At 34.4% G+C, this 16,619-nt stretch overlaps 1 protein-coding gene across 1 annotated transcript; it reads left to right on the plus strand.

Annotated features, from left to right (window-relative positions):
• On the plus strand, nucleotides 1-14,652 carry LOC123544753 (uncharacterized). Its single transcript, XM_053532020.1, has 6 exons — nucleotides 1-961; nucleotides 1,361-1,431; nucleotides 6,550-6,608; nucleotides 11,655-11,758; nucleotides 12,290-12,360; nucleotides 14,590-14,652. The coding sequence occupies exons 1-6, from the start codon at nucleotides 76-78 to the stop codon at nucleotides 14,650-14,652; spliced, it is 1,254 nt and encodes a 417-aa protein (XP_053387995.1). The 5' UTR covers nucleotides 1-75.
• Nucleotides 14,653-16,619: the final 1,967 nt, after the last annotated feature.

The raw sequence follows: 16,619 nt of genomic DNA on the forward strand, positions 1-16,619 counted from the left end.
CGATCAATACTCAAGGTTAAGTAAATACACATGAGCGTTAAAATTGTCGTTTAACTAAATAATGATATATATTGTATGACAAGTAAGAGCAATATGGAGGTGTCGGGTAGAAAAGACTGTAATAAACAAGACAAGCTTTGTAAGCCTTGTGAAGATCGGGAATTAGCAACAGGAGCGGATGGTTTCTGTATGGAGTGTGAGGAATATATGTGTCAAACTTGTTTTGAGTCACATAAACAATGGAAGATATGTAGAGGTCATACAATGACAAGTTCTGAAGGGCCAATGGTGAAAGAAGAACGAAGAGACGATTTTGAAAAGTGTAATCAGCACTTAAATGAATTTATAAAATTCTATTGTCCAGAACATGAGCAAGTTGGATGCGGCGACTGTATGATTCTTGAACACAAAACTTGCAAGGTCGAGTACATTCGTGATAAAGCAAGTACGTTTAAAGAGAGTAAGGATTTTATTGACTTAGTTAAAGGAGCAGAGAAATGTCACATTGAAGCAAAAGAAGTAGCATCATCTATTAGGAATAACAAGATTCAAGTTGTAGATATCAACCAAAAGTTCACCGGAGACGTCGAAATGTTCAAAGAAGAAATGTTTTCTCACATCACCAAACAAACAAACGCCATGTTAAAGAAAGGAGAGGATGTAAAGGAAACGGATATGAAGAAAATGGATAAGCTAAAAAACGAAAATGAAGGATTGATCAATGAAGTATCGCTTTTGAGTGAATTATTTGATTCATTGATTGACACACCTAATAAACTCTTTGCTAGATCAATACTAAAAAAACCTAAACTTAACAGACTTCGCGAACAACTTAACAATATTAAGGAGAGAAACAAAATTACAGTGTACGAATTTCAACGTGATGGTAACTTGGAACGTTCCGTAAAAGATTGTCAACAACTTGGAAATATACAAACAAACAGGCAGATCAATGAAAAGGGTAATTTTTCAATATTCTAAAAATACCAGCTATCAGCCTTTACCCGTTCACTGTGAAAAACAATCGTTTTTATTTAAAATATGAAATATCGCGTGTAAAATTACCATACAGATAATGCATTTTATCAGTTAAAACATCAAGGTTGGGTGTATCGTAATAGATATTTGAACAATTTATATGACCAAATATTTTTTTTTACATTATAGTGAATAACATCAGGTTACTTTATCTATAAGTGTTAGCTTGTTCGTTACTTAAAGAAGTTAAAGTCTACAATTCATTAGTTTTAAAATATTGCTTTTTTAAAAGACAATTGTCGGTAAATGATTGTGCCAAACAATATTATTTACGACCAATTAATGATTAACTTGATGGTAACTGTTCTATTTTTAAATTTAGATTTGCAAGATGAAGTAAGACCAAAGAAAACAGACCAGCCTGACCAAGCCCCTTTACTCCCGAAATACCAGGTGAGAATTATTTAATTTTTCCAATCTCTCATTAAAAGTCATTACAAGAAGTCGCGGAAAATTTTACCGGCTACATTTTATGAAAATGCGAATGCGAAGCGTGATTCACCCGGAAGTAAAACGGGTTTTAAAACATGTACAGGTAGTTAACAGTAGAAGTAGCAGTAGTAAACATAAAAAATGTGAAACTGGCAGTAGCAAAAACAGCAGTAACAACAGCATAAATGTGAAATCAGCAGTTACAGTAGCACCAATAGCAGAATTAGAAGTATGATTAGCAGCAGTATCAGTAATAGCAACAGAAAACGTAACAGCAGTAAGAGGTAGATAGAAGTAGCAGCTGCAATAGCACCAATAGCAGAATTAGAAGTATGAGTAGCCGCAGTATCAGAAATAGCGGCAGAAAAAGTAGCAGTACTAAGAGGTAGAAGTAGCAGTAGCAGTAGCAGCTAAAGCAGTAGAAGTTGCAGCAGTAGCAGTAGCAGCAGCAGTAATAGCAGTAACAGCGGTAGCAGTAGCAGAAGAAACAGCAGTAACAGTAGCAAAAGTAGGAATAGCAGTAATAGCAGCAGCAGCGGTAGTAGGAATAGCAACACTAGCAGTAGGAGCAGCAGTAGCAGTAATAGTAATAGCATTAGTAGCAGAAGTTATAGCAGGCGTTTTAGCTGCTGCTGCATTTGCTATTGCCATATTTTCGATTTTGCTCCTGTTACTGCTTCTGCGAATTTCACATTTTTTTCTAGTACTTCTAGCGCTACCTCCGATTTTACATTTTCGCTACTGCTACAGCTAATCCCGCTACTGCCGACTTCACGTTCCTGCTACTGATACTACTTCTACTGATGCTACAGCAACTGCTGCTGTTGCTTCTGCTATTGCTGCTACTTTTCCTCCTGCTACTGCTATATTTAGTAGTACAACAGCTGCTTCTGATACTGCAAATGCTATTTACTGCTGCTGCTGCTGCTGTTGCTGCTGCTGCTGCTACTGCTGCTAGAACTGCTGCTACTGCTCTTGCTGCTGTTATTGCTACTGCTGCTATTACAACTGCTGCTACTGCTACTAAAGCTATTGCTTTTGCTGCTACTGCTTTTTTCACGCCTTTGCTGATAATGATACTGCTACTGCTTCTGATACTATTACTCTACTGTAACTACTCGTATTGCTGCTTCTGATTCTTCTATTTCTGCTACTGTTACTGATACTAAAGCTCCTACAGCTGCTTTTACTTCTTCTGGTGCTATGCTGTTGCAACTTGCACTGCTGCAACTGCTTCTGCTACTACTGTTGCTGTTACTGACACTACACTGCAATTGCTGCTTCTTCTTTTACTGCAACTGCTGCTAATGCTACTGCCACTGGTCTGGGGCCTCCGTGGCCGAGTGGTTAAGGTCACTGACTTCAAATCACTTGCCCCTCATCGATGTGGGTCCGAGCCTCACTCGGGGCGTTGAATTCTATATATCCAGCTGGCTTACGAAAGATCAGTGGTTCTACCCAGGTGCCCGCTCGTGATGAAATAATACACGGAGGTGCACCTGGGGTCTTCGTCCACCATTAAAGCTGGAAAGTCGCCAAAAGACCTATCATATGTCGGTGCGACGTTAAATCTAACAACAAAAATGACAAAAACTGCCACTGGTTTACTTACTTCTGGCGTGTTTCTGCTTATACTGCTGCTGCTTCTGCTACTGCCGCCACTCTTACTAATGCAACTTCTGCTACGGTGACTGCTGCTACCGTTTTTAATGCTACTGCTGCTGTTAATTTCATGTTTTTGCTTGTTCTGTTACTGCTGCTACTGCTACTTCTGCTTCTGCCAATATCACTGCTACTGTTGTTATTTTCACTACCGATGCCACTGTTGTGCTTATGCTACGGCAGCTACTGTTGATGCTAATTTCACGTTTTTGCTACTGCTGCTACTGCTACTGTCAATTTCATATCAAAACAGTTGTATTTAAATTACTCTGTCTGCATAAAATATCGCGGCTTAAAATTTGATATTTATCGCCGCGACATTTTATGAAACCGATAAAGAAAACCAAAAAGTCGCAGCTAAATTTTTACTCTTAAATTCTCTGTTCCTCGACATTTTGTAGACTGGCGAGGGGTGAAATGTAGAGTCAAACTATGAACGCTACCGGCTACCGTAGTAAAATTGTTTCTTACTGTTTCAAACAACTAGTGTAAAACATCGCGATTTATTACATGAGTACCTATAAATAGTATCAGTTTTGTGCAGAAAAATATCCTATTATCGCACTGCTTCATGCATTATCAAATTTTCATATTTAGCCCCGGGGCCATTATCGGTAATGGCCTTGCCGTTAGCGCGGGGAATTAACGTACGTAAACAGAAATAATGTCACGACGTTTCATGGAGGCAAAACATCAACTTGTTCAGTTTTAGTTTTATTATTTTGAGCGTAACATCGTGTCAATTTTTTGTGAAATAACCTTTTTCAATCGAATATTGTACTATAAGCAAAAATAAACACTAAACTGTTCTTACTATATTATAGGTAAACATGTAATAAACAGGTAAATACATGGGATATAGTCGCCTTTGAGTTATAATGGTCATGGAATCCTCGGGCTATTATCGTCTTGCCAGGGCAATTATCACTTAAGGGCACCATTCTCCCATTTTTAACCTTTACTTATTTGTTTCTCGCGAAATTTTGCACGAGCTTGACAGAAAATCTCGTGGATTTGTAAGTTGCCCGCGACATTTTATACACAGACGATGAAATTTCTCGCGGCTTTAAAATTACCACAACCGGCAACAATAGGTGTAAAATACCAGCATTATCAGATAGAGTTACTGGAAAAAAATATACCGGTCTTTAAATCTTATATCCCACGTCCACTGGGTTATTTTGTAAATGAGGGGACTACATTTTGAAAGATATTAAATTTCCATATATAAGCATCGTGTAACGTACAAGGGTTTTTGGTTCTTATTTTTACAAACAATATAGAAAATCTGCTCTATAGTGATCTATATTTGTAATAAATATCATGAAGTGGCATCATTGGGTTACTTAGTTCTTAGGAATTTATGAATTTTAGAACAATTTAAAAGCAATAAAATTGATGTTGTTTTCTTACGAACTCCTGATAAAAATTGTCATGTCGCCCTTCTTTGATCTATATTTCATTTAAATTCAGTTATGGAAATTTACTGATTTAAGATAAAGGACAATAACTCTAAAGCTGCTTACTACATGCTTTTTTAATTACTATTATTTTAATTTTGGACGGACGGACGCTTGCAAACACACACAAACACATTTACGGATGGAAGAACAGCTGGACGGACAATGCCAAAAAATATCCCTCCGCATTCAGCGTAGGATAAATAATTGCGGACGTTGTCATTCAATTTGAATTAATCGAAAACTCTAAAAATGCCGGAAAGGCAAATGTGATGAAAAATATATGCATGTTTATAAGTAAGAAAACGGAAAATGCACTTTATGGTTGATATTATTTATATTTTCGCAAGATGTATGCATATTGTATTTATGATCTATATCTGTATTTTTTATATATGTTAATGAATTCATATAATACCATAAATGTTAATATCAGAATGTAAAAGAAAAATATTTGTAGCTGTTATTTTTTATCTCGAAATGAGTTATTTGTTCCGTAAAGACAGCTTTAATCTGACCGTTTTATCTCAAAGTTATGAAAAATGTGCATTTTGTGTTACATTTTCATATTTCATTCGATACATTTAATAAATGGCATGGTGAAATTTCCAAATAATCGCCGAAATCGATAGAGTAAATATTTTTTGCTATATTAAAAATAATCTGTCCGAGGGGAAAAATCCAGAAAAAGTTTAAATATGCATAGCACTTGTTATGTTTTATTATGTAGAAATTATGTTTAACACTATTTTAATTTTGGCCAGACAAAACAAAATTTAGCTGTTCGACTGCCTATTTGAAAGTCAGATATATTTTTTATCATAGTTTCTCTAATAGGAAGGATTGATACGTAAGTCATCCAGGTCTAGGCACATCTGAAATGCTCTTGGGTGCCCCCCCCCCCCCCCCACCTAACTGATAGGCCCTGGTTCTTCCAAGAAAAAACGGATTCACGTGTATGTGTGCTATACACCGGGGAAGTTAAAGAACCAGACTGCCTATTCGAAAAGAGCAAGGCTAAGTTAACCGGACAAGTCTGTATCTAAAAAGGATTTCTCTCTATCTGTTCTGGGGGCTTTGTATTGCTCTGTCTTTCTGGTCAAATCACACAGTGTGTGTACTATCAAAGCTCTGTATGGCTGCGTTTCCTGTATGTACAGCGCCTTTGAAGGTGTTTATCATGTAAAAGGCGCTATATAAATCTGGTATAATAAAAATAATAGTAATTATATAGAAATGTATAATATACATTATGTAAACACACTGGAATTTGGAGCCTGCATACCACAGGAACCGCCAAAAGACAAAATAAAAAGCAGGCATCAAATCCTCCAAAGGGTGATATAAGAATACCCAAAGATATGTAAGCGGGGATTTTGGAACCACCCAGTCCGAAATATTCATGCTGACAAACTTAACAGTACCAATAACACGACATAAAAGTCGTACTGAACGATCTGAGAAGATCGAAATATAATAAAACCTTGTTTTATTTAAGCCGATTGCACACTTAAGTAAGTTGTTGTTGGTACTTTTGCCAGTGGCCTTTCTAATAAGAGCCATGAGCCTAATGATGAGGTCATTATACGTGTATATCTATAATTCAAGAGTGTTGTTAAATGTACAATGTATAGTTAACACACACTTTGTTTTTAAGTTATCATGGAAATACGATTTAACATTTCATAATGGAAAACATATTGATATATCTACTGATTGAACAAAAAAAGATAGAATTTCCTGTCTAAAAACAATATAACAGTATATGTGTCTATGCATGCAACAAATGTCCATAAATAGAAAAATAATTTAGAGTGTTATAATTAGGAGCATGACTGCTGTTAAATATCGTTCTATATATTACTTGTATTGTTCTTTTATATGTATATACTTTATATAATTAATTTGATACAAGCAATAGAATTGCTATGAAAGTTTATGTTTATATAATTTACAGCCTTTGCTGGAGAGACAACTGATCTGCAGAAACAGTGCTGTTGGTGAAGAATGTCTAAGGTAAAATAAATAAGACGATATAAACGTTTGGAATATATCAAGAACATTTAGGTTAAAATTGTTTTCCACACAATGAAATGTGCAGTTAATATATTTTATTTCCTTTGAAATCTATTTACGTCCATGCGGATCATTTTATTGGTCACTTTCCTCTATTAATCACGTGATGTCCTTTAGCGAAACGTGTATTATATGTACAATTGTCTACACTTTAAACATCCAAATGTATCTCTACACAAATAAAAAATTGCTAACCGAGAACAATTGCTTATACTTTTCAAAGCAAAACAATGTAGTTTTTGCGGACTGAATATGGTCGAAACAGGCTTTATACCGTTTTGTAGACCTATATAATGTAATAAAGAGTTCGAAACTCATTTCCTTCAAATTATAGTTTGTTACGGAAATTTCTAAGCAATTACACGGTGTTATAATGCACAAAAACAAAACGTGCATTTGCGAATATTTTTGCGGCTATGATTAGCACTTGAAATTCTAAAAAAAATATAATCATGTTTCGAAGGTAGTCCTGCACGTTTGATAAACCGGGAGTAATGGCATAATGCCAATTATACTGTAAAGCCTGGATTCGGCATAGAGAAAGGGAAACTTTCTGGAGTTCTGGAGGAACCCCATCCCGTGCATACATTATTAAAGCAGCGATATAACTTTTTTTCTGAGGACAAAAAATGATTAAAAAAATGTTGACACGTGAAATAAATCCAAATGATGCTTTCAAACCATTTTGAAATTTGATAATATCTTAAATTATGGCCAAATGTCTCTAAAATAATCCTATGGCTTATTCGTTTTATTTGACTATATACATGTAATAGACAACACATTGATTAGCAACAGCAAAACGTTGCATTTTGAAACGCTACTTTTTGAAAAAAAGTCAGTTCGTGAAATTATTACCAAAATTGTGATATTCCCATAGACTTCTGTTAAGAAAACTAACATGAGGTCAATAATTTGCAAATAATGGTAGTGAAAAACTCAAGCACAGACTTTGTGTACATGTTGTGACTGATTAGCAATTCTAAATACTGTATAGCGCGTTATATTCACAATGTCAAATTTTGCTCTTTTTTGAAGGTTTTGAAATCACGGTGTCTTAACTTCAGTGAAACTAATTCGACCAGGAATTATAAACCTTAATTGTAAACAATTGAAAGGGATATCACTCTTCTTAGACATACAAATAATAATAAACACGCGATTTAGTCTGCCGTTATCGTATGAATAGTTAATAATTTAACACTTTGGCACAATTTATTCATGTAATGCATTGAAATGAAATCTCATCATTGTTTCACTAATATTTAATCACGTATAGAAACACATGGAATGTGGCTTCTTACGAAATACTCATACAAATCCCCATGTTTATTTTTTAATTGATCAATTACAATGAAATTGAATAGGAATAAAATTATCTCACAGTGTCTGCTAAGCCTGTTATTTGATTGATTTATAATCATGTATCAATACACATGACAGGTTGTATTCGTTGTATTCGTAAAATTTCCCTGATTTCGATGAACATGTTTGTGATGTTATCTTATTTATTTTGGTTGCTACACGCATAATTTATATTGTTTTAACACTGATATTGAAAATCTTTTAAGCTAGGATAAAAACATTTTTTTTCTTTTTTAGCTCACTTAAGCAATGAGTATTTGTGATCGCCAGATGTCCGGCGTCCGTTGTCAGTCGTCTGTCTGTATATCAACTTTTAGCTTGTGTATGCGATAGAAGCTGTATTTTGTAACTGATCTTCATGAAATTTTGTCAGAATAATAGACTTGCTAAAATGTAGATCAAGTTTTAAAATGGGTTATCTGGGTCAAAATCAAGGAAAAACATTGTGTATGCAATAGGGGCTGCATTTTACACTGGATTTTCATAAAATATAGTCAGAATAGTTGCCTTGATAAAATCTAGGTCAAGTTTGAAAATGGTAAATCTGGGGTCAAAAACTAGGTAACTAGGTTAAATCAAAGAAAAAACTTTTGTATGCGACGGATTTTAAATTTTAAATTGATCTTCATAAAATTTGGTTAGAATGATACCTTTGGTGAAATGTAGGTCAAGTTTAAATATCGGTAATCTGGGGTCAAAAACTAGGTCAATAGGTCAAATCAAAGAAAATACTTGTTTACACTCAAGATTTTTACTCCAATGTTAATGAAAATTGGTCAGAAAATTTGTTTCCATGAAACACAAACATGTTTACACTGTTATGGCGTGTTTCTCAGGTGAGCGACATAGGGCCATCTTGGCCCTTATGGTTTCTATAACTGCTATAATTAGAAATAGACGATACTTCTTTGTACATACGGTGACAGTATTAAATAAAGTATGGTAGCGTTAGATGCAGTTATCAAAAATCGATATGTAAAGTATATAATCGCTATGTAACAACACGATGTTTTTACAAATTTATTTCTCTTGTGCAAAGTTTCTATATTAATAAGATCGAAGCAAGTACCGATATTTGTGTTTTTGTTGTTGAGCTTCATCTGTCGTACCCATAATCTTTTAATAAAATCAACTGAGATTTTTTTTGTTTGTCAGGCGAAGTAACAATGTAACAATGAGTAAAGTTTTTAACTGAGTGGTCTCCCTTGGTGAAATGTGTATATTCACGGTAGTGAAACATCGCGCTATTAAGATTTCGCGCTGTCAATGTTAACCGCAAATATAGCGAAAATTAAACCTCCGCGAATATAACCCACTATACAGATATGTGAATCCCGCTCGCTTAGCTCAATAGGGAGAGCACAGATCTACGGATCTCGGAGTCGAGAGTTCGATCCTCGGGCGGGGCGTTTATTCTGTGTGGCCATTTTATAGGCAATATTGTGTCAGAACTCATTTGTTCTCCACCTCTGATTCCTGTTGGGAAGTTGGCAGTTATTTGCGGAGAACAGGTTTGTACTGGTACAGAATCAGGACATATTAACTGCTAGCCGTTTAATAACTGAAATACTGTTGAAAGACAACGTAACCCCTCCCCTAAAAATACGTATATGTATTTTGTTGATTGATAAAATTTTCCATTTTTGCAGACGCGCAATTTTGAAACGTGTATCAGCTGTTCATTGCTAAAGCTGTTCAATATCTTTTGAAAGCATTGTATAAATTGTAAATTTACGTTGTATAAGTGATACAAATTGCTGCAGGAACATGATTCTGTGAATACTATAGGGCTCGAAACAACGTAACTTAAATACTTACCCAAACCTTTGGTAATAAAGTGTTGACCTGGCACGCATAAATTTTCGCCAATATTTTCGGAGGCTCTTTCGTTAGTTTACGTAATATTTGTATCCTGAAAATACTTATATTACTAACCCTTAACCTGCTGGCGGCAAGTGATTCTGCCTTTGCGACCAATGCAGACCAAGATCAGCCTGCACATCCGTGCAGTCTGATCATGGTCTGCACTGTTCGCTATTCAGTCAGTAAATTTTTAGTAAACATCCCTTCTAATGATAAATGGTTATGCCCCAATTGGAAGATGGACCAGTCCATTATAGAAATTTAGCATGGTAAGGGCTAAGATAACCTATATAAATAACCAATGGCACGGTGTAGGTTTGGTAAGCTGTCTGATTACCATGCACGTTTCCACGAATTCAAAATTCTTATATCGCTATTTAGCTTTAGACACCAAGAAATAATTTACGGAAATATAAAGAATATTGATGAGTGTTAGGTCAATATTTACGGACAATACTGTGTCCCCAGCTATAATGTGATGTATACAAACATGACTATAAATAGGTTTTAATGAAGCAAAGGGAATTCAGCATTTCTGAAACTTCTTAAAATATAAATGTTTCTAGCCTTCGGACCAATAAAAATTAGCTCAGAGTTAAAGCATACTGTTAAAGGTCAACAAAATGTTTGTCATGTAGGTTCAAAACTTCGCGATAATAGTTTCTTTTTTATATATTTCATAAAACATTAGATTCATTCATTTTCTCTACGACATAACGACATAAAAACATCTGAAGCCGACTTCTCAGATGAGAAAGTTTCAGTTTCATACCTTAAAAGTGAATAATGAACATAATATTATGTAATAGAAATATATATGCAAATAAAAACAATCAAAAGAAAGAAAAGGAGGGTTGGAAATCGCAAAATAAAGATTTACTAATATCCTGTTGCAATCTTCACCTTTCTGAGCTATGTTCTCGTTTACTTTTTGCGCAGTTTAAATAGCAAAAAAATATACTTAAGCTCATTTGTCAAGTAATGAAGAAGCAATATTACTTACTCCATGACCACCTTTTAGACAGCCGAGGACATGATCTCAAACTTACAAGTTCTCATGCCCAGTAAGTATATACCAGTGTTGCAGTAATTTACTACAAATAATTATTGGCTGCATGTATTTACTAAACATACTTTTACTTTACAAGGGGGTTTCAATGCATAACTGTATATATCACCACATCGCAGTATTATATTGATGATATGGTTTGCCGAATCAAATCTTATCTGTATTGGGTTTCTAACTATCAAAGCGCTATTAGCGCTTATGCTTTTCTTTGAATGGATTCATTTCACACACGTACCAACATAAATCGCCTTCTATCTGTACTGTACTATCATGATGTTTTTATCTGTTATCCTCGCGTTTGTGGGTGAGACCCGCCGCTTAGCTCAGTAGGTAGAGCGTCGGTCTACGGATCGCGGGGTCGTGAGTTCGATCCTCGGGCGGGGCGTATGTTCTCCGTGACTATTTGATTAACGACATTGTGTCTGAAATTATTAGTCCTCCACCTCTGATTCATGTGGGGAAGTTGGCAGTTACTTGCGGAGAACAGGTTTGTACTGGTACAGAATCCAGGAACACTGGTTAGGTTAACTGCCCGCCGTTACATGACTGAAATACTGTTGAGAAACGGCGTTAAACCCATAACAAACAAAAAAAAGTTTGTGGGTGAATCACGTTATCATTGTGGTTTAGTACAAACACAAATTGTTACCTAAATGAGTGAAATGTAACGCTTTGATGTTCCTTTGCAGTCACGCGGATAATGGAAGTGGTGATGTTGGACTGTCTGTGGACAAAACAGTCGACAACTTCAATGAAGTAGAGATATCGAACTTGGGCCAACGTGGCACTATTGGTAAGACCATACTCTCATAACAGTCATACATACTGTCATAACAAATAGCTTTAAACATGTCGATTTTCATATTTTTAAGACACGTGTATAACGTTTCTTTCCGTTGGTGTGTTTAGTTTTGACTACTTAAGATACGAATAAGCATCTTCGTCAAGTCAGACTATAGAACACTTTAACAGAACAAATGTAATGTAATTTTACTGTTTAAATAAAACATGACACACGTAAACACAATGTTTGTAAAGATTTTGTAACCTTAACTCAGGGTTTCATATTCTAGTGTGTTTTGTATAAGAAAAACGTTGGCTAAAGCTATAAGAAAACCTAACCAAAAAGTAGAAAGGTCATTTTGTAAGTAGAAAATTTTTGGTTGAAGACATGTAAACACGTATGACCTAGTAATCGAACTGTAGCATATCAATAATTTGAAATGTGATTGTTACAAATATTAAGATTTATTTATAGACGCATTTCACAACATACTGCTATTTAAATGTTGATTTATGATCAGTTCAGGATTATTTATTTAAGATGTAAAAGAAGACATCAAACGAAAAGAAAGAACCCAGCTGCCTCAAGTCCCTGTGCCCAAGAAACCCCAGGTGTGTATCATATTATTTTCTCCATTGTGTTTCTATGATAATATTTTAACACGATTAAAATCGGAGAAGGTCATTATCAAATTAAGACCAGACATATAGTAGAATTCACAATTTATAAAAATATAACAGATATTTTTTTTTTTTGGATGTAGAGACATACAAGACGATTTGATTAGATTCATGTCATGATTGGTAACTTACCCACACATATGCTAGCTATATTTTTACTCTGTTCTAATTTGAACTCATTATCTCCAAATTAAGACTTAGTTACTCAAAATTACAATATTATATCCCTTACTATTACTCAGTACCGAATTATGACTTAGTGTCTCATTAACCCCTTCATATGTAATCATCATTCCAATGCACCTTTTAAGTCGTTTCGTCTGTGTCACCGTTGCTGCAATTGCCGGTATAACGTAATTGTAAATGTTAGTCACCGCGGTAACGTTCATTATCATTAATGTCTTCTACGTCTAAGTCTTGGTTTTAGAACGTATCTGAATTGCAATTCTCTGTATCTGTCAGGATGTAAGTTTAGTTTTAGGTACTTTGAGAGATTTTGAAATTATTCTCGATTTAGCCGTCGTTATCACCATCCATGCTAATTCAGGCATCAGAATGTTCGGCACAGTCTGTAAATTACGTTTTGTCATAACTGCCTTAATCTGTGCGTGTGCGTCTTTTACAACATTTTTTCAGTCGTATAAACGGTGATGCCCTTGTCATTTATATCACCGTCGTGAAGATATTGTCTTCCGTTTTGCCGTCGGATGTATCCGAAATCATTCGTTTAGTTGAAGCTGTTTTCCTCAAAATATTGTTTGCTTATGGTAATATGTTCCTCATGTGTATATACCAAACTATCAAATGAAGTAGGATATCCATATGAAAATAGAACTTTTATTGCGTTTACAGTTAACGAATAACATTAGTTTTGTTTAAGTAATGTTCATAATGCAACCATACTTCAATGTTTAAAAATGATCGTTTTTAGCCAAATTCTGGAGTATAGTCGTTTTAAATATATAAAGCATAACGGTCTGATTTGTTACAGTTTCAAAAAGTAGATAAATGTTTTTTTCTGAATAAAGAAAATAAGGAAAAGATCAAGTAAACATCTAACGATGAATTATATCTGCCATTTGGTTTTACGTTGTCATGGAAACATAATTATTGCAATTCTGAGTAGATATTAAAAGGGGTATAACTTTCTCCTTTTAAGCCTATTTTGAAATTTAAACGAGATGTAACAGACTGAATGAATATTAAAACAACGTTGCCAACTTTTGAGACACTTTGCTTTATACAAAGGGATCAAAATATGACCAAACACTTTTTAGAAATGTAAAAGTATTATGAAAATATAATTTGAATAACGTTAAAATGTTTTGTTTTTTTATTTAAGTCGATTGTTTGCTTTAGCAAGTATATGTACGTAGGATTCCAAGTGGCCACGGGCCTTATAATGAGGTGATTGTATTAATAAACACCTTTCAAGAGTGGTCAAACAATGTAAAATGTAATAACATCCGCTAATACAGTTTAGACACTGTAACTGAAAATGCAAACTCCAAGTAGGCACTACTTATTTTAGATGTATGTTTAGTAAACTGCATTAATGTTCAGAATTTGAAGAAGAATACGGTAATATTTCACGGAAGTATAAAGACAACTTCGATAAGAATCGAGCAGTCTGATAGGGTTCTGTTAAATGTATTTGAAAGGAAAAAGAAAAAAAAAACAAATATGTAAAAATCACATCTAAACCACAGGCGGCAGTAACGTGACTTTGAAAAGAGTTTGACATTTTCTGCTTTGAAAGTTATCAATATATGACATTTGATGCAACGTTATACAAACAATGTTTCTGAAGGTGAAACATCTTGTCCAGGTGCTGATGAAAAAATGTGTCTGCTGCCTCAGTAGGATATATGCGTCAATACTGTATGCGACAAATAGGTTGACATATAGGAGCATATTTAGACCGTTAGATGACTGTCCTATCAAGTAATGATAAATAGATAATAATTGAAAAATGGTATTTAACGCAACAATTTATATGTCTTCCCCTAAGTAGAGAGAGTCTCTTAAATATTTTTGTTACAATGAAGACTGCACATATTTCCAGTGATATTATCTGTAAAAATCCTTCTATGCTTGTGTTATATTTGTTACAAAGAATTGGATTTCTATGGACGTTTATGTTTATGTAATTATTTACAGCCCTTGCTGGACAGACAACTGATCTGTAGAAACATTGCTGTTGATGGTGAATACCTCAGGTAAAACTTAGACGGTACAAACTTTTGGAATATGTCAAGAACATTTAGGTTAAAATTGTTTTCCACACAATGAAACTGAATGTGCAGTTAATATATTCCAATTCCCGTGAAATATATTTTCGTCTTTGCGGATCATTTTAGTGGTCATTACCCTCTATTAATCACGTCGTGTCATTTAGCGAAACGTGTATTATATGGGCCATTTTTTACACTTTATACATTACAATGTATTTTTACACAAATGAATACTAGTTAACCGAGAACAATTGCTTATACTTTTCAAAGCAATACAGTGTAGTTTTTTTGTGGACTGAATTTGGGCGAAACAAGCTTCATACCTTCATTTTTTGGACCTATGTAATTTAATCAAGAGTTTGAAACTGAATTTCTACAAATTCTAGTTTGTTACGGATCTCAAGAAATTTCTAAGCATTTACACAGTGTTATCGTGCACAATAACGAAACATGCACTTGCAAATATTTTTGCGGCTATCATTAGCACTTGAATTTCTAAAAAATATAATCATGATTTGAAGGTTGTCCGGCACGTTTTTATAAACCGGAAGTAATGGCGTAATGTCAATTATACTGTAAAGCCTGGGCCTGGCATAGGGAAAGGAAAACTTTCTGGAGTCTAAACCCCATCCTTTCTGAAGACAAAAATGATTACAAAAAATGTTTTCACGTGAAATAATTCCAAATGATGCCTTCAAACCGGTTTGAAAATAATATCTTAAATTAAGGCCAAATTTCTCTAAATAAAGCCTACGGATGTATACATTTGAGCATATACATGTAATAGAAAATGCACTCATTTACAACAGCAAAACGTCGCATTTTGAAAATCTACATTTTGAAAAAGAGATATGTTCATGAAATTGTAACCAAAATTGTGATATTCCAATAGACTTCTGTTATGAAAACTTGCATGAGGTCAAACATTTGCAAGAAAGTGTAGCAAAATACTCAAGCACATACTTTGTGTACATGTTGTAATTGATTAGCAATTTTACATACTGTATGGCGGGTTATATTCACGATGTCGAATTTGCGCGTTTCTTTGAAGGTTTTGAAATCACGGAAACTACTTCGACCGCGAATTATAAATCTTAGTTGTAAACAACTGAAACGGAGATCACACTTCTTAGGCATGCAAATAATAATAAACACGCGAATAAGTCTGCCGTTATCGTCTTAATAGATAATCATTCAACACTTTGGCGGCGAAATAATAATAAACACGCGAATAAGTCCGCGTTATCGTCTTAGCTTAGGCGAAATTTAGTCCTGTAAATAAAATCTCTTCATTGTTTTACTAATATTAAATCACGTATCGAGAAACATGGTAAGTAGATTCTTACGACGTACTCATTCAAATACCTATTTATTTTAAATTGATCAATTTCAAAAGATATATTGAAAATGAATAGAAATAAAATTATCTTACAGCGTCTGCTAAGTCTGTTATTTGACTGATTTATAATCATGTATAAGTACACATGACAGGTTGTATTCGTACAATTTTCTTGATTTTGATGAACATTTCTGTACTGTTATCTTATTAATTTTGATTGCACCGCGCATAATTTTTATGGTTTTAACACTGAAATTGAAAATCCTTTATGCTAGGATGAAACATTTTTCTTTTTAAGCTCACCAGAGCAATGAGATTTTGTGATCGCTCGATGTCCGGCGTCTATCGTCTGTCGTCCGTCGTCTGTCTGTCTGTCAACATTTAGCTTGTGTATGCGATAGAAGCTGTATTTGTAAACTGATCTTCATGAAATTTTGTCAGAATGATAGCCTTGATGAAATCTAGGTCAAGTTTGAAAATATGTTATCTAGGTTTTAGAACTAGTTCACTAGGTCAAATCAAGGAAAGATATTCTGTATGCAGCCAGAATTGTTGCCTTGATGAAAGCTAGGTCAAGTTCGAAAATGGGTCATCTGGTGTCAAAAACTAGGTCATAG

The sequence above is a fragment of the Mercenaria mercenaria genome, chromosome 19 (assembly GCF_021730395.1).
Source record: "Mercenaria mercenaria strain notata chromosome 19, MADL_Memer_1, whole genome shotgun sequence".
In the NCBI taxonomy this organism is placed as follows: Eukaryota; Metazoa; Mollusca; class Bivalvia; order Venerida; family Veneridae; genus Mercenaria; species Mercenaria mercenaria.